The sequence below is a fragment of the Rhineura floridana genome, chromosome 7, assembly GCF_030035675.1.
Source record: "Rhineura floridana isolate rRhiFlo1 chromosome 7, rRhiFlo1.hap2, whole genome shotgun sequence".
Lineage (NCBI taxonomy): Eukaryota > Metazoa > Chordata > Lepidosauria > Squamata > Rhineuridae > Rhineura > Rhineura floridana.
The window spans coordinates 123350849-123370066 of NC_084486.1; the positions used below are offsets into that span (position 1 = coordinate 123350849).

The 19218-nt window shown below is 39.8% G+C and overlaps 1 protein-coding gene across 1 annotated transcript; it reads right to left on the reverse strand.

Moving 5' to 3' along the window:
- Nucleotides 1–1722: 1722 nt before the first annotated feature.
- CCNL1 (cyclin L1) lies at nt 1723–17007 on the reverse strand. Its single transcript, XM_061637131.1, has 11 exons — nt 16600–17007; nt 16103–16177; nt 15765–15874; nt 9216–9336; nt 8836–8900; nt 7151–7250; nt 6936–7040; nt 4415–4556; nt 3370–3481; nt 3169–3267; nt 1723–2497 (listed from the first exon to the last, which is right to left on the reverse strand). Exons 1-11 carry the CDS (start codon nt 16864–16866, stop codon nt 2149–2151), a joined length of 1545 nt encoding a protein of 514 aa, XP_061493115.1. The 5' UTR covers nt 16867–17007; the 3' UTR covers nt 1723–2148.
- Nucleotides 17008–19218: the final 2211 nt, after the last annotated feature.

Below are 19218 nucleotides of genomic sequence, written 5' to 3' on the forward strand. Positions count from 1 at the left end.
TGGATCCTGAATAGGACTGCTTAGTCATGGATATAGCTGCCAAACTACTCAACTGCCTTGGTCCTTGAGCCAGGACAACTGAGTCTGTATCCACCGCCCATGTGCCGGTCCATGACTCGGGGCTTCTGGATTTCACAGTCCTGCCCCATTGCCATTCGCCATGGGACTTTTGGGTTGGTTTGCTAGGAAGACACCTGTGCATGAATTTGTTTTATGTGGGGAGATCGGTGCACAACGATCAACACACAATCTTGACAGGAAAAGGCTTTGATCCAATGGCATGGGATACCACGAAGATTGGAAGTCTTTTATCTGCTGCAGCCTTCATCTGTCTTCACAACCGTTTAACGTACACATTGTTATCTTCCGCCTGTTCTGCCGTTAAGGACTTTCTTGGATTGTTCTTTGATTCCTCTCCCTTGACCTTACTGCCATGGGTGACCCTGCTGGGAGTACATGACTCCCGACGGCATCGCTCACAGGGTTCATTGGAACACGCAAGCCCACTTGCCACTACAAGGTGACGATCCAGCGAGGGGACTCTAATAGCAGTGCATCACCTACACACCCACGTTCTGTCATGAGGTTCAAACTTCATGAACAACTAACTGCATGAATGCCCTTACCAAAAGATGTGCAAGCAAACACATGCCTTCTTGTAATCAAGGCTACAGGCTTGACCCTAGGAGAGGGGGATGTGATAAGCTCACACCAGGCTGTTAACTTATCAGACCCAGACATACTTTCGGTCTGGAAGAAATCAAGGAAGCTTAGGAAAGAACATTGCCATCCCTATCAACCGTGCTACTTCCTGTTCTTCCTCAGAAAATGACTATTGTTCATTCAGCTACTCCCAATATTTTATCTGGGCCATAGATTTCAATCAACCAATGGCTTCTTATGTTGCTGACTCATTTTGTACAGGAAACAATCACATAGTAATTTAGAAAGGCATGCATCTATAGATCGAAAATAGATTTTTATGTACCACAGGTTCACAAGGACCTCAATGGAAATGTTTACCCCAAGAAATACAATAAAGATTTAAAGGCAGTCCAATCATATTGTTAAGGAAGACAACTTCCCGGGTGTAGTTATGCTCAAAACTATTGTTAAGGTTCCAAAGCATCAGAATTTTAAGCCTAGCATCCTATCACTCAGACCTTAATGTCAATTTTCTTTATTTTGCATGGCAGGAAATATGATGATACAGGGGTTAAAACAGGACCCATGGACTACAAACAAGATTTAATATAGTACTATAAACATGATATGAAATTAGATCTAAGGGGTTCCCCCTTCTGTTAGGGAAAGGCTCCCTCTGAAGTCAACCCGTAGCTAAGGCCACAACTCCACAAGTATCCATGACTGAAAAGTATCCTAATATTATGGCCATTGCCTTCTAGCCATTAAAACAAGAATCAAATGGTACAGATTTTATGGAGATGATGGAAGGGGGTAAAGAGAAATACTTCTTGGTCATTTAGGTGAGAGACTAGTGAGCTTCCATCCAACTCACTCTTTTGATTTTATTTGGAATAAAAATAAAGCCACACTAATTTTAACATTCTGCACATCTCTACTAAAACCTTACGTTTCAGTATTTAATTCTATGCAAGTTCCTGTTAAGCAGAATTGCCAGTGTTGCCAAGTACTATTTTAGGAATTTGTTAAATAAACTTCCAAATTTTGACATAAGAGTTTAATGAGGTATTCAGCAGAGCAGTAAAAAAATGTTGTATATTTTATTTTTTTGTAAAAAGATTTACACATGCAGACTAAAACCAGTGTAAGAAAGAATCCACCATTATTTTAAACAAATAACTATACTTAAATAGAAATGTCTGCAGTATGTTTTTATAAAAATAAGGTACATTTGTACAGAAACAGATTCTCCAGTTTTCATATTGATACAACAACTCTAACACACACAATTTAACCTGATCATTGTTTTAAATCAGTTTGATACTGCTAAGGTATTTTATGTGCAAAAATTCAACACAGTTCTTTAAAAAAAAAAAGTCCTACATATTGAAGGTGTTGGGCTTCAAATCAAATCCTAATTGACTTCTTTTCAAGTTTCAAAACAGTCCCATACACAGTATAATATGCAAGCATAACTAAAAGACAGTTCAGTTTGCCCTCCAGTCAACGCCTGTGCCGGCTGTGTCCTGAACGACTACCACTGTGGTGCTTGCCTTTATGAGATCTTTCAAATGAGCGAGATCTTTCCTGCCTGTCCCTGTGGTGTCCTCGCTCATGCCTATGTTTCTTGGCAACATCTGAATGGTCCCTGGATTTACTCTGAGAGCGTGAACGAGACTTTTTCCTTTTGTGACCATGTCTGTTTGCACCTTTCAACTCTTCTCTGCTGTGCTTGGGTTTTAAGTGTGGAGATCCATGATTATGATGCCTCCGAGGACTGCCACTGTGACTACGTGATCTGCTTCTGGATCTTGAGCTGTAGGTTCCAGAGAGACTCCGTCTATTGTTGTAACTTAAAACATGACAACAGATATGGATATCTTTAAAATTGCCATGCAATACATATTATTTCTATTGTTTACAGTATGTAAAACAGCATCACAGCTAATTGTTGAAGAAACCTACCAGACTTCTGTGATTGTCATATCTATATCCATCTATGTAACATGTTATCTGTCAAAACTGCATTCAAATGCAACACTGCATTATGTTTTCTACTTCAGAAGTCCTTTTAAAAAAAACCTTTTGTAAGTAAAGGTATTACATCTATCCACGTATGGGTAAATCCTACCGCTATATAAACTCCCCCCAAAAATTCATGCAATGTTTCTTACATTAAGTATGATGGAAGAATTAAGCATACTGGCACTGTAGTAATTAGGTCACCTGCACCAAATCCAAAAGCATTAATCTTATGTATTTATAGCAGATGCACTAAAGGTTTCAAGAAGTTGTAAGTTGCCCAACTTTGGATATTTCATGGTAAAAATGACATTACAGCCTCTGAGAAGATTTTTTCACTTTGGAAGTCCTGAACTGCTCTACTCACCTTAAAGCATACATAAATATGGATACTTATGTTCATATCAGTAAGTTTCCCTAAAGAAACATACAGGAGAAGGGAAGCATATTAAGCTATGCTATGTCTTCCAATTGTCAGTTAACCATTATTTAAACACTCACTGTCTCCTTGGAGAATGGGATCTGGACCGTGACTTCGTTCTTGATTTGGATCGACTAGCACTTCTACTGCTTCTACTTCTTTTGCTCTCTTTTCTCATACTGGATTGTAAAAAAGCGAGCACCATTTCAATTACAAAGACATGCGATGGCAAACAGCTTAGAATGAACTGTAGTCATCTTCTACAAAAGACTATTACCTACCCATTGTAAGGGCTCTTAGAAACCACCTGTCTGTCTTCTGACTCTTTTTTGATAGTTTTTGCATTGATACACACTGGAGATTTCTCTTCTGTTTTCATTTCTCTTGGAGAGCCTAAAAATTAAAATAATGAATTGTGAGAATTCTGAAGCGACAGAACATTGGCATTTCACTTTAGTGAATTTGCTAATTCAAGTTTTTTTAAATAGCACCAAATAACTATGTCTAATCATGACAATTACATTTAATCTCTTACCCATTTAAGATGACCCTTTTCTACAGTCTATCCCACTGCATTTTTCTTTACACCTCTGCCAAACCCCACACAAACATCCAGTCTTCCTTTTGAAGGAAACTTAAAAGAGGTCCATTCCAATTAAGCCAAAGAAGCTGTTCACAATTTAAAGCAAGCTATTCCTCTTTGAAACAATGTCAAACCCACTTAAAATACCAGAAAATGGGTGTTCGCTAACCCAAACTCAACCCAATTACACCCTTGAAACAAGAATCAACTAAGTGGCAGCCAACCTTTCTGGCAAGTGTGCTACACACAGTTCCTCACTCCTCCTGCTGCTACTAGCTGGTTCTGACACTAGTCTACTTGAGCCAGGCAGCAGCACAGCATGGGAGAGGAATACAGGCTTGGCCATACCAGACAGACTGGACAACCTTCTCATGTCCACATCTACAACAAACTCCTGTAGAATCTGCTACTTGGATGTACACTTGCCCCAGGTTTGCCATCAATAGCATAGCTGTCAAGTATATGAAAGCTGTCTCATTTTCTGAGTAAACACTCATATACTCAAAAGACTTCTACATCTTCCCTGGTTCATTTTGCAATAAAAAGACATAGGCATATACAGCCACAGGAATGACTTAAAATTCACTGCATTCATTAGGTAGTCACCCAAACATTCTTTTGATGTAAAACAACTCCACCTTAACTGTCTTTGAAACAATCCTCGTTGAAAGAATTTGTATTTGATGTAGTTATTAGGAAAATAGAATCCAATCAAAATGGTGATATTGTTACAGAAAACTTACAGGGCTTAGAAGCAGGTGAAAAGCCTCCCAAGGTTGAAAGGGCTGGTGTTCCATCAGGGTTTAATCCTTTTGCTTTTAGTTTAGCTTCCTGTAGTGCCATTTTTCTCTTTTCAACTTCCTTATCAAGTAATTCATAGTTAGGCTGCAAGGAGATGCAGAGTCCAAAAGTTAGATCACATCTAGCCAAAAATAGCATATGTATGTACATACACAGGCTTGATTTTTAGCCTACTATCTCATGTTTTATCCCACCTTTCCTCCTGAAGGTGCCTAGGGCAGCATACAAAATAAAAATACATTTGGAAAAATTAAAATATAGAACTAAACCATCTTCACAGTTCCCAAAATGGCATCTTGGGCTCATAAGACTCAATTACTTTCCAGGAATTTATGCAGCTTGGCAATCACATCAGGGCTGAATTTGCCTCCAAGAGAAAGTGCCCAACATAATGTAGCCAAAATGGCAGCAGCCAAGTGCAGGATCAGTGTACTGCAAACTTGGAGAAATTCCAAGATTTGCAGGAGTACAAAAGATGTAGGAGGCAACACAAATTAGACAGAAAACTGCAAACAGTCCCAAAATCATGGAAACTCCTGAGATATGCAGATTACGCAGATTTGTGATTATTGATTTATTTATTAAATTTATTAGTCTCCCATCTGGCTAGCCACTCTGGGCGACGTACAAAACAAAAACATACAAATACATTAAAAATCTCAATAATAATAATAAAACCTCACCCACCCCAAAAGCCTGCCTGAAGAGCCAGGTCTTCAAGGCCCGGCGGAAGCTCATCATAGAGGGGGCATGGCAGAGATCATTTGGGAGGGAATTCCACAAAGTGGGGGCCACAATTGAAAAAGCCCTCTCCCTAGTCCTCACCATTCTAACTGTTTTAACTGGTGGGATAGAGAGAAGGCCTTTTGAGGCTGTTCTTGTTGAGCGGCATCCCTGATGCTGTTGGAGGCGCTCCTTCAGACAGACTGGGCCGAAACCGTATAGGGTTTTAAAGGTCAGAACCAACACCTTAAATTGGGCCTGGAAAACAACCAGTAACCAGTGTAACTCCTTCAGCACTGGAGTGATGTGATCTCGCCGGCAGCTGCCTTTAATCAGGGGAGCCGCCGCATTCTGTACCAGTTGCAGCTTCCAGACCATTTTCAAGGGTAACCCCACATAGACTGCATTACAATGGTCTAGGCGAGAGGAGACCAGGGCATGTACCACAGATAGGAGCAGGTGATTAGGAAGGTAGGGGCGCAGCCTCCGTATCAGATGGAGTTGATACAGCGCCGCCCGGCTCACAGCTGAGACCTGAGCCTCCATGGACAGCTGAGAGTCAAGAATGACCCCCCGGCTGCGGACCTGGTCTTTCAGGGGCAATTGTACCCCATTTAGCACCAAAAGAAAGTGACCCCAAAGTCAGACAAACTGTCAGTTAAAAACAAACAAAAAAAGAAAATGAGAACAGAGGGCACAAGAGAAGGAACTATCTTAGCTTCATATACATGGACTTCAAAATAATTTACAGAAAATTCCACTTCCAGTGCTTCCCTCCCCAATGACCTTCCTTTTATCCCACCCACCTTTGATGTATACTGCCATGCCTATCCACCAAAGTTGCTTTCAACCCTGGCTCCAACTCCTGTCTTCACATGCCTCAGTCTGTTTTGTTCTAATGATGGAAACCTTTGTTGTAATTTTAAAACGATTTTGGAATTTGAACATTACTCTATTTCAGGTATTGTTATACTATCTTAACTTCTCCAAAGCCCTTCACATCTGCAAAAAAGGCAGAAATTCAGCAGATCATGGAGCTAGATCTAAGCACAATGGAGGAGTTGCTGCTTCCCCCTCGGCAATGCAGCTGCTAGCTGGAGGAAGGGGGGACATCTGGAGCTGTACCTAGACATGGATGAGTGCCTGAGGACTGCTTCCTTGTCCCTCTGATGCTCTTGCAGGAATTGTGCAACAAAAACCTACAGTTATAATACACTCAGGCTTGGGGTTGGAAGTTCAATGCATAGCAGACAACTTTCTTGTTCCTGAAACTCATTCCAAGCAAAGGCCTGGATAGAAGATACAGATCTTCTGTTCCGGGCTGTCCAGAGCCACAAGGAGCACTCCTCTAATGGATGAGATGGGAAGCAAAATAGGGCCTCCCAAAAATAAGGCAGTCATTTCTACTTTGGGGGTGGTTACCTAGAAACATTTAAATTTCAGATTTATAAGAAAATGTAACCCCCCCCAAAGAAACCTGATCTGTGACCTCGTAGGACATATGACGTGTTTGAGGGAAGACTTGCTTTATCTCCAAATTTAATCCTCCAGTGCTTTCTCATGGGAAGGCCTTGGGGGGGGGGTCTGCCTCCTGAATTTGCCCCATCTTAGAGAGGTCTGAACAGCACTTTATGGCTCCTGTTCCAGGTTTGCTGGAATCCTGAACAGAAGCACCATCTTTTAGCATGTATAAATATAACGAAACATTTCATCCCACCTCTGAGTATACTGACAAGTTACCTTCTTTCTTGTATAAAGCTTAAGTGTTGTTAAGCATATCTCCTGAATTTCTTCTTCAGTAGTTCCAAAAAGCAAAAACCAATGAGGACGGTTAGGCAAAGGAATCTGGAAGACAGCATATTACAGAAAAGGTAGCAAATCTGAATGCAAACAACTTTATTAAGAATTTTTATTAAAACTAAAAATTTGAATGAAAACAGGTAGCAAATACTTACTTGCAGAGCTCTAGCAGCAAGGTAGATACAAGCACATGCTATTGTCTCTGGCTGAAATCGAACAAAGACATTGGTTCGAAGGCTGTCATTCATGTAATTCCTGAAAAATATAAATGTGGATTTGTCCCCCGGTTCTAACACCTATTATTAAATCTAACATAAATCTTGAAGTTGGAGACTCAATATACTTTATTATTTTTTCTTCGTTCTAGTAATTTAGACTTCAGTGTGTCTAATAATATGCCTTAAAAGACAAAATGCTTTAAATGCCCCTGGATCATTGTAAGGAACAGGCTCTTGTCATCTCTCTAGAACTCTGGAAAGCACAAGCTGAATTTTACTTTGAATTCAGTCTTTATCACCACAAGCAGGCACAATTCAACATTATGGCTTTATAAACTATTATGCAACTCATGACTATTCTATGAAGTGTCCATCAACTAAGATTCAACTCTAAAATCATCTGTTCACATGACGTCTTTTAAAAAAAACTGTAAAGGCATTTAACGCATTTAAATGGTTAATTCAGTCTTTTGTCAAACAAACCAAAGTGTTTTCTTCAGCATCTCTATAGCTATGCTAATTCAGTGGTTAAATGCATAATCATGACTGTTAAAACAAGATTTGTAGGATATGTTCCAAACAGTTAAGCACTTGTTCATGCCAATGACTTCATAGGAATGATTTAGGCACATGCTTAACTTTCCTACAGAAATCAATGGGATTTGACTGGAACTTGCCAAAAAGCTATTTCAATGGACTGTAATCTATCCATGTGCTGGGCTGCAGCCGTTAAAAGTGAACAAAATCTATACAGATAAGTTACAACTACCAGCTATAAAAGCACTCTGTGGAGTCATGTTCTAATAAACTAAAAGCATCCTCACCATTCAAAATGGCGATACTCAAACTTGTTATTTTAAAATTTAGTAATAAAATTTCCCTTTGATTCCAAAGTGGGAGGTGTTTGGTTTGATATAAGGGGGAGACCTCCAAACATGCCAACTGATCTACTGTTGATTTGCTGTGCAGGGAAAATATGCTCAATACACAAACCAGTAAGTAATTAGGCATGTGCTAGCTTTTGCATGCACAACCCCCCATCAAAAAAACCCAACCACTAAAAACCAAGTTTAGACAAAACTGGAAAAGTAGCTAAAAATTCATGCTAGACGCTTTACCCAGTTTATGTCAATAGGCCACGTCATAACTACAATAACTAGGAAAACAAATATACATTTCATGATATGTATGTTGAACAGATACTTCTAGAATCAGATATACAAATCCTTTTGACACCCGGACAGAACTAGAAGATGCTGCCAGATGGATATGGACCACTTCAGAAAATCTTGGCTGAGAGCTTGCACTGGATTGACTGGAGAGAGAGGCAGCCAATCAGGCCATCCTCAGGTCATGAGCTGTGGTGCAGAGGGCAGAGTTCTATGACTTACCATCAGGGACTACCCTTTAATTAAAGAGTAGAAAAAAGAACAAAGTTAAATTGAGTTCTCCAATAAAATGTGCTATGAAAGCCATGAAAATAGTAAGCAGAAAACAAGCAGTAACACACATTTCACAAACTAGTTATGTAACTTACAGTTCATTGTTTGGCATATTGGACATCAAGCTTGTTTTTTTCTGCTACTATTTTCCTGGCTAGGAGAGAGAAGAGGATAACTTACCAGGCTGTTTGGACGAGTGTTTGATTACGTTCACATTCTAAGACTTGTAAGTACATAACAATGATCTGAGTAAAGAAAAACAAAAAAGATTAAATTAATACATTATTTAACGGTTAGGTAACATCTCTACTCATATCTACCTTGAGCATAAAACAATCTTAATTCCCAGTCTATCAACATCCGTTTCTGATCAAAAATCAAAATCCCGCTCCCCCTCAAACTCAGCTTACAATTAGGAGTATTACTCTCTTCCCAGAGACTGGTATTCATGCTTGTGCTATACAATTAATGCAGGCTGTCACATCTTGGCCTTTTTACCTTTCCTGTCACCATCAAGCCATATATGCACTTCAGTATTGGAGAAACTTTAGTAGACTCACCTTATGTGGATGCTTGACATGAACACAAAATCCCAATTCCTTCAGCACCCTCCTTTCTGCTTTGATTACTTGATTTTTGGTGTTTATGTAGTTCTGATCAAGTATCAATGGGCTTGGAGTCCTACAGTTTGTAAGAAATAGAGTCAAAACGGTTTTCTATATTGAAGACAGCGGCTTTTCTGTTTTCCCTTCCAACCAACTAATGGCAACAGAAACCAGATTCTAAACTCCTGCAAACAGGTTTAAGTTTTAATCTTGTGCTGTCCAAGTTAACTAATTTACTACAACTATGTTAACTTTAAACTACTACATTTTCCTATTAACATTCAAAATTTCACATCCAAAGACATTTCATGTCACATAAAAGGAGAGTTGATCTACAAGGATGAATTCCAAGTAACTTCCAGTGGTCTCTTGTAGGAGGATTCCATTCTCTGAAAAGGAGCACAGTGGTGCATTCATCATTCAAATTCAAATTACCACTGCCAGTTTCAACATCTGTAAAAATAAATGTGTTATGCATTGGGAATAAAACAAAGCTATGTTTCAATCATTTTAGAACAATCATAGCATAATCTAGATTTTGTTTTGTTTGTCTGGTTTCGTTTTTAAAAATGTAGTGAGAAACAAGTAACTAAGCACAAATCAACTGAATCAAAGCACAGTTCCTCCAGCAGCAAGCTCTGGATTACCTACCCAGCCTGTTCAGACACCTTACACAAAGTAATAATGGATGTTGTTTTGTTCTTTTATTGTTTGTTTGTTTTGTTTTCTTGATTTATTGTATTTATTGTATTTATACATTGCTTGTTTTTTATCTTTTTGTACACCGCCCAGGGAGCCTTCGGGCTTAGGGCGGTATATAAATTAAATTAAACAAAATAAATAAATAAATAAACTAATACTGTAACATTTTAACTACTGTTAAAACATTCCTTCCCTACTTCTAAGTCTCTACAGTTGATAGATTGGCTTTATCCCATGTCTACAGCACAAATTAAATATTAGAAGTTGAGAATGCTGCACATAAACTTAGCTGTTTTGGCAAACTAATTTAACTGATGCACTATGCTCTTCTCCCAGGCATTTAAACAGCATTTGAATAACGTGTTTTTAACTTGCTCATCGGTTTTTATAGGTTTTAATGGTTTAAATCTGTATACATTTTTAATGTTCTTAATTGCTGTAAACCGCCCAGACAGCTTCAGCTATGGGGCGGTATATATATATATCACCCCTTATTTATTTATTTATTTATCTCTCTATATATATCTATATCTATAAGCTAGAAATATTTTACCTCGGCATATTTAATATGAAGTCTCTGCATACATCTTTACGTATGAAGGAATTGCATTGATTATGGATAGCCTTAAAGCAACATCTTTCTTTTCACATTAGTTTTAACACTATCCATAACCAACAAAATTCCTTCATATAAAAAGATGTATGCAGAAGACTATATTAAACATGCCAAGGTAAAATACTTTTAGCTTGCTTAGAACAGTTTGTGCATACCTATGTCTACTTCCATCATTTTCCACGTTGAGATAAGATTCTATGAGTAGAGATCTGTCCTCTAATACTCTAAAGCATCATGCATGCTCTGATGTGGACAACAATCTGTCTATACTCCGTTCTACAACATGCGACATTCAACAAACTGACTGGTTGAGAAAATTATGGGGCTTTGGGGAAAAAGTGCTCCAAACCCTACCTTATATACAAGAATCAAACTGTTTACAGCACAATCATATGGATTCTGTCCCAGCATGCAACTGGAACAGGGAGAAAAGCAGTTCAGAGAGCTGCCTAATTTGGCTATTTAGGGTCAAATTACACCTCTTTCATGAAATCTTGTTCCTGGGGTTGCACTATGTATTTTCTAAAATATTAGCCTGATCCAAACCCCAAATACCCATTACTAAGAGTTTAGATTCGCATTGCAGAATTTAGCCTCTCTGAATTCTTCTGCAATAGAACAGAACCAATCCAGACAGAACAGGCTACAAGATTCTTTACCCTATGTTCACTGATACAAATTGCCCTTATGCTCAACTAGAATACTGTAAGGAGTTGGCATACTTGCACACATCAAAGTTACTTATTACTGTGCAGGACAGAAAAAAAATCATTGTTATGGTTTCTTGTTGGTATGCTATCTTAAATTGGCTCAAAAGATTTTTAAGATAGTGTTTAGATTTATCTTCTCATAGACAAGTTCATAACACTACCACCCGACCTAAATGCACGTAACTCTCAGCTGTTTTGCTGTTACAGATAAGCAGTTACCTCTTCCACAACACAAAACAATACAAGTTACTAAATGCCTGAAAGCACCTATTATTTTCAGCGTCTGTGCTATTAAACTATTTCTGACAGACACAGAAATGCCCTTTTAACTTCCAAAATGGGACTTACTTCCAACTGCTCTTAAACTCCAACCGAGTTAAGATGCGGCAACCTATTAACCTGAATACTTACAAAATTTTATGAAAAAGTGCTTAAGGAAAACATAGATGCCATCTCACGAATAACCAAGGAAAGAATCTAGATGTCTAGATACCAGGTTTATCCAGTCTTCCCAGAAAATTTAAAATCTTATTTATTTTGATACCATTTGAAAGTTATTGGGCTTAGGGTCCTTGTTGTGAGCATTTCTTGCCAAATACATACTATAACTGCTAGGATTACAGAATCTTAAAATTCTTGAACTACTTACCAAATCCTGATAAGGGGCAGAAGATTATGAACTTTCTGTGTGGTGTCCATATTACTTGTCCAGTTAGATCAGCCTTTTAAATAAGGCTACACAAGTAGCTAGCAACCTAAGCTAACAGACTAGCTCTCCTACATCTCCATGAGCATGGAGTGCAAAGTCCTTCTCTGCAGTTACATGGAAATGCCGATTACTAGCATCACAGGATGCTGTTCTTTAAAAATGTATTTTACTAAGTGGGCTGGCAAAGAAGGGACAAATCCATATCTCACCCATTCACTTACTTGCCTGCATGGAATTCCTTGTTGTCTATGGCTACTAGGAGAGTTGTTAAATACAAGGCTGAGTTAGACTAAAGGCCACATTTCTGTTCTTACTACCTAGATGTCATTCCATTTGGAATGACTGGTATAAGCAAACTTTGGGATAGCTGTGTGGGGAGTTCACCATAGTATAAAAAGGATGTTTTCATATCAAAACAGTTATTTGATCAAGTCATGCTTACATCTCAGAAACACGACCATTATATGGGCACTGAAGACAGCTATGGCACTGCATATATTTTAGTTGTGTTAAGAAGTGTAATAGCTACCATTTTAAGGTGACAAGAACATGGTGCACAATACAAGGTTTTCCAGTTTTTTTCCAATAGCTTCAGCACTGGAATAACAGTGGCTCAACATTCTGTAACAAGGTATCCAACTTGAGAAGGGTGAAGAATTCACAACCTACAGTTTACTTCTTACTAAGGTGGCAGTAGGTTCCTATCATTTCAATTGTATATGCAAATCTACTCAGATGTCAGTCTTAAGAGTTCAATAGGGATCGTTCCCATTAGTTTCATCCTTGGTTGGACTTACTTCTGCCTAAAACATGCATAGGATTAAGCTGCAAATCTGTAAGATAACTTCATTCACTGTTTTTGTACAACACTGTGTATTGGATGTTGCACTGAGCAACACATCAGCACACGTATTTGCAGATACAGTATGTGTTACGATGAAACTCTTTTAAATTCTGATTACGATGAATTACCTTAACTCATATACAGCTTAAGTGCGCCATCCTCAATCTGTTAAGTAAAAATGTAATGTACTGCCTTCAAGTCAATTCCGACTTATGGCAACCCTATGAATAGGGTTTTCATGAGGCTGAGAGGCAGTGACTGGCCCAAGGTCACCCAGTGAGTTTCATGGCTGTGTGGGGATTCGAACCCTGGTCTCCCAGGTGGTAGTCCAACACCTTAACCACTATGCCACACTGGCTCTCATCTGTTAAGTAGAGTGACTGAAACCAACTAGTGATTTAATCTGCATCCTACATTTGATTTTAAACTTGTCAATTTTCAGGAAAGCTTCCACTCGCAATAATGACTACAAGAAGAGCAACCTGTATTTGTAATGTTTTCACTGATGTTGGTTGTTTTTTAGACTTTGTAGCCTTTAGTCTTTGAAATAGTCTAGTACAAAACTATGTGGCAGTTCCAACACATGTACAGATGTCCTGCCAATTCCAAATACTTCACTTTTAACTGTATCATTGAAACAAATGCAAACTCATGTTATCTGACAATGGACATGTGTAGCAGCTTTCCCAGCCTTACTACCCGAGATCCTTTAACTGGAGATTGGACCTGAGACTCTTTGCAAGTTGTTGTCCCTGGTGGTAAGCAATGCTTATATGCCAATATAAAATTATTTGTTCTTTTAGTGCATTCAGCAGTTTCCCCACGTCATTACAAAACAAACTGTACACTAATCATATAGTATGTGCCCAACTTTCATATTTGTGAATAAACTTGTTAGCAGTGAAACCCTGCTTGGTTATTAAATGCTATTTATGTTCTTAAGTATGAAGTGGGTATTAGCACTACTAAGAGCAAACTCTTTTTGCATTCTGGAGCAAAAAACCCAACTGATGAATCACTTTTCAATGAGTGCTAGATTTGAGTATCCAATGATACAATTTTGATTTGAGTAAACTACATTAATAGCGAAGATTTCATTGTATATAAATAAATCTAATAATTATATACTCTTAATAAAACAGATTAAATGTGGCAGAATAAAACTACTGAACATAGCACACCCAGATTTGCTAGTTAAAATTTGAATACATTTAGCTACTTTCCAAAAACCTGGACAGCAAAGATAAAAGCTTAACACAAGATACAGGAGTTCTTCCAAATGGTTCACCAACGGCCAACCTGTCAGTCCCCCGATTCCAGTGACCTATTCTCAGAGCACTGGCTTCTCCTTGGGGATTTTCGATACGTCACTCACTGTTGCCATGACGACAGCTTCATCTCTATGAACCACTCCACATCACCCAGGCTTTGGTAAATGTAGCTGGTCGCTGTATAGTCGGTTGCAAGGGAAAAAAGAACTAAAGTTAATAACATGTACAACTGATTTGTTTGTAAAACTGTAACACGCACAGAAAAATGCTTTCATCCCATTTTAAAAAATGAGCCTGCATACCAAACGTTTAAGATTTCATATAGATTTGACTTGTTCCGGATTTTTCAGATAGTATTTGTTTTTAGGTTAGCTAAAAATTAAGACAAGTAATTTACCTGGGTAGGTCACCACCACCCAACATAACAGACTTTTTTAAGTGAGAAGATTTCCTTTTATATATTTTTAAAAATTAGTTGTTGGTCGTTACCCTCTATGCAATTTTGCAAACCCTGGATGATCAAGAAATATTTACATGTTTATCAATTAATTATAACTTCACTTGAACTCAAGACACTTAGAGGAAAAGTCCTGGGTGCAACTGTTTCATTCAAATGAGGCTGAATTTTCTTTTTAAATAAAAAACTTGAAAAGGAAATAAGATTAATGCATGTGTGCATATCAGTGCACTCACTAAATACTTTTTTGAAAAATGGCTAGCTTTGTCTAGATATACTCTTACTCTAAGCTTTACGTGTTGCATTTAGCATTCCACAAGATATGGCAGAGAAAATTATGTTCTTTGAAATTTCACCAAGTAGTCAAGACATCATTGGAATCAAATCTGTATTGACTACTATAAAGACAGCCTCAGATAATATCCAAAGTAAAACAAACACTTCTGTTATTGTCTACATTGTCCTATAAACGTTCTTTAAGGCTTTCTTTACTTAACAGATCTCCTAATGTAAATTTTGCTTTATACTGAAAGCTTGACAAATCCACAAACAGGGACAGCTCTACAATCACAAAAGTACACACAAAAATATGACTCATCTGATTTATAGACAATCATGCTGAATGACAAGTGCTGTTCCTTTAATTCTAGATTCACATTGCTTCCAGGATTCCTTTGTACATCCTTGAAGATACCATTAGGACAGATACATGCTGTAAACCAAAACAACGCTGTCTTCTTTCCCAACCAAAAACACTACTACAAACTTAAAATAGTTAGATTTCAGTCTGCTGTTAAGACCTGCTACACTAACCATGGGTACTGGTCCAACAAGACCCAGTCACTATTTCCAATGGCGTTAACATTCAATAAGAGGATACTATTAGAAGTTTTGCTGTAAAACAAGAAAGCAAAACAAGAAATCTTATAATACCAGCTCAAACCTAAGACTTCCTTTCATCAATTTCAAGATCCACTCTGTTATATGTAATACTTTAAGCCACTAAGTCACATAAACACACAAAATTAACAGAATTGCCTATCAATGTCAGCTGTGTATGCATGATTCAAAAGCTGCCCTTTGAAGCTAATCAAGTTAACCTGCCCAAGCACAACCTCTACAGACTTTGTGCTACATTACACTGAGAAAGTGTACAGTAGTATATTGTGTATAGCAAATACAAAACTGATCTTACCTTTTAGCTCTTAACTGGCGCAAGTGATGGAAAACATTGATCACATCTCTTATACGACGAGGAGCTTCTTCAATTTTGGAAGCAAGATTGATGCATGCCATCGCAACAATCTGAAAAGAAGTCCACTACTATGAGAAGGGTTTTCTTCTCCCCCCCCGACTTTAGACACAACACAGCATTAAATGGCTAAAGCCTACAACAGTGCCTACCACTTATGGGAAATATCAAGCAGAAACCCACCCAAGCCACCAACGTTCAAATATGCGTTTTAAGAACTTTCACTCCTCCCACAGTCCCTCCTTATTAAGTCTGCGTACACCCCATGTTCCAGAACTCACCTCAAAGCTGTGCTTGACAAAGGACTTGGAATAAAAGAAGCGGTGAAACAGGACCTGCCCGGTCGCCATCGCCACCTGCGAAGACAATCCCCCGGCGGGGAAAGGAGAGAGATAAGCCATGTTAGCAACCGGCATGAAGCGCATGCGCAGAGATAAACTAAGCTCGCTTTCCGGAAGCGGCGTCGACGCTGGGCCTGTCAAGTAGGCCGAGGTCGCAAATCCGCCATTTTGTGTCCAGCGCCCTCCCTTTCTCTCTCTCTCACACACAGTCCCGTCTCACGTCTGCGAAACAAAGTGCGCTCGAGCATTTCAATGTCAGCAGCGGCAGCAGCATTCCAGGCCCCTCCGTCGTGTCTCCTGCCCTCTCCCCCCTCCACCGCTCCTCGTAACTGAACCCTACGTTAGGCCCCAGCGAAGACACAAGCCGTGCCAGGCCGCTCCTTCCGCCAGCCAGGCGTCATCCCCCTCCATCTCCACGCAGCCCCACTTGCGCTGACCTGCGGCAGGCGGAGAAGGATCCCGGCGGATTGGATGAGCTCGCAGCCCAGGATCCGTAGGTCGGTCTCACTCTGTAGGTCCAAGCCGTCCTGCATGGAGGGAGTCGGCGAGAGCCGCTCCTCAGGGATGAGCGAGTGGTTGATGGTCAAGGACACCTCCGAGTACAGCCGGTCTCCAATCAGAATCCCCGCAGGGAGAGAAGACTGGGCCGGCGCGAGGGGGGCGCCTGCGGCGGCAGGAGAAGGGTGAATCCCGGTAGAGGCCATGACGAACGACCGCTGAACGCACGCCCGACCGCACCCGGAGCCGGCCACGCAGAGAATGACCCGTTTGCGCCCGATGACGCAACTCGAAGCGGTGCGCGCTGGGAAAAGAGTCCCTTCTTGACTCCCGTCCCGGGAGGTGAGCGGCACGTTCTGTTATACTCCTGTTTTTTTCTTCCTTCCGCGTGATGTGTTTGGCGCCAAAGCTTGAGAGGGTTGTTCGGTTAGGATAGAGGAGCGCGCGCTATTGATAACTGCCTGGGAGAGTCGTCGTGTTCGCCTCAGCCATCCCAGCTGACCCTCCCAAATACTTCCCTACAAGTAGAAAACTAGCATGTCAGGTACAAAGGTTTTCACTCAGGCACTCCCTGCTCTGCTATTTTTCTATTTGCAAGGATTTTTAAAAATACGCAAGGGAGCCCCAGAACTATGATTACTTTTTGTGCAATTTAAGAACATAAGAGGAGCCTGCAGGATCAGGCCAGTGGCCTATCTAGTGCAGCATTCTGTTCTCAGTGGCCAACCAGATGCCCATGGGAAGCTTGCAAGGAGGACCTGAGCGCAATAGCACTCTCCCCTCTTGTGGCTTCCAGCAACTGTTTTTCAGAAGTGTATTCATGTACTCCCCCCTCCTCTTTCACTCCACTTACCATATGTCTTCTATATAACCAGCACTTACCATATTTACAATATAAGCAGGAACATCACATATTGCCTCTGACTATTTGAAGGAGTGCACATGCCGCTCTACCATTTCAGTTTGCTTCATGTATAGGCAAGGCCGCAGCCTCCAAACAGTAGATGGCAGGTGATCTGTGGAGCACACCAGTGTGTGTAATAAAAGACTACTTACCTCACTTGTTACATTATCTTCCCTCAAGCTAGTCAAGTAAAGTGCAAAAATACCTACTAAGGCCCCTTCCATATCTCCCAGTGGGGAACCTGTGGTCTTCTCTATGTTTTTTAAGACTCCCATCATCCCCTGCCAGCATGGTCAATGATCAGAACTCATGGGAGATGCAATCCAATGACATCTGGAGAAAAACTGTACCTGCTTTTGCTTTTCCCATAGGCATCTGGTTGGCCACTGTGAGAACAGGGTGGGCCATTGGACTGCTCCAGAAGGGCTCTTTTTATTATTTTATTAATACAAATTAGTACAAAATAGCATTGTGTACAACAATACATGCAATAGAATTTAAAACACCATAGAACAGTAACAAATCATCATTCAGTAGTTGAGGTCTTAAATTTCATCTGTAGAGAGCCAGCAGTGAAGAGTGGTGGATTTGGACCAGGCTGGCCTAGGTTCAAATTGCTATTCAGTCACAAAGGTCACTGAGTATTAGAAATACAAGATTTCTGGCAATGTTGAAGCCATGGAAAAAAACTTGGGATTTTTTCTGGTTTTTGTTTTGTTTTGTGTTTTGGAAATTTTGGGAAAAATAAAACAATATGCAGCACCCTTTACACATCAAAAGTCATTTTATTACTTTAGGAATATAAAACACACTACGTATAACTTGGTTTGCCATAAAATCATAGTGTTTGGTATATTAAAAGTACAGTTTATTCAGAAAATAATCACAAATTCAATTTCCGTTTTAATCATTTTTAATGACAGAGAGAGCCAGTGTAGTGTAGTGGTTAAGGTGTTGGACTAGGACCTGGGAGACCAGAGTTCAAATCCCCACACAGCCATGAAGCTCACTGGGTGACCTTGGGCCAGTCACTGCCTCTCAGCCTTAGAGGAAGGCAATGGTAAACCCCCTCTGAGTACCACTTACCATGGAAACCCTATTCACAGGGTTGCCATAAGTTGGAATCGATTTGATGGCAGTTCATTTCCATTTTTTAAATTGCAGATGGTGCTACAAGCTGCTGAACTATAAGGAACCTCTAGCATCTGTTTGGCTTTACCAGTTTATGAGCAGGCAAAAACAATAAAAACCAAATAACCCAGCAACATTATAGTGTAACAAAGAAAATTGTTATGTATTCTCAAAATAATTATGCTTCCTCCAGTCCTCCAGGGTCAAGCCAGACATAAAGCACTCATTTCCACAGAAAGAGCTGAGAAAAAGACAGGGCGAGGAAACCAAGACTCAGTGAATACTACATGAAATGGAATCAATTTCATTTTCTGAACTATCACTCTCAGTTTCTGCTTCTTCGTGTTGCTCTGTACTTTCTCCTACACTGTCCTTTGAGGCCCAGTCAAGAAGACAGAAACAGATCCACCACCTATGCAAACATGAGGAAGCTCACAAGCAAACAAGGCACCGAATTCTTACTCCTTGTGTCCATGGAAGTGCCTCCAAGAAGTGGAAATGCATCTTGCTCTTGCATTTAAGA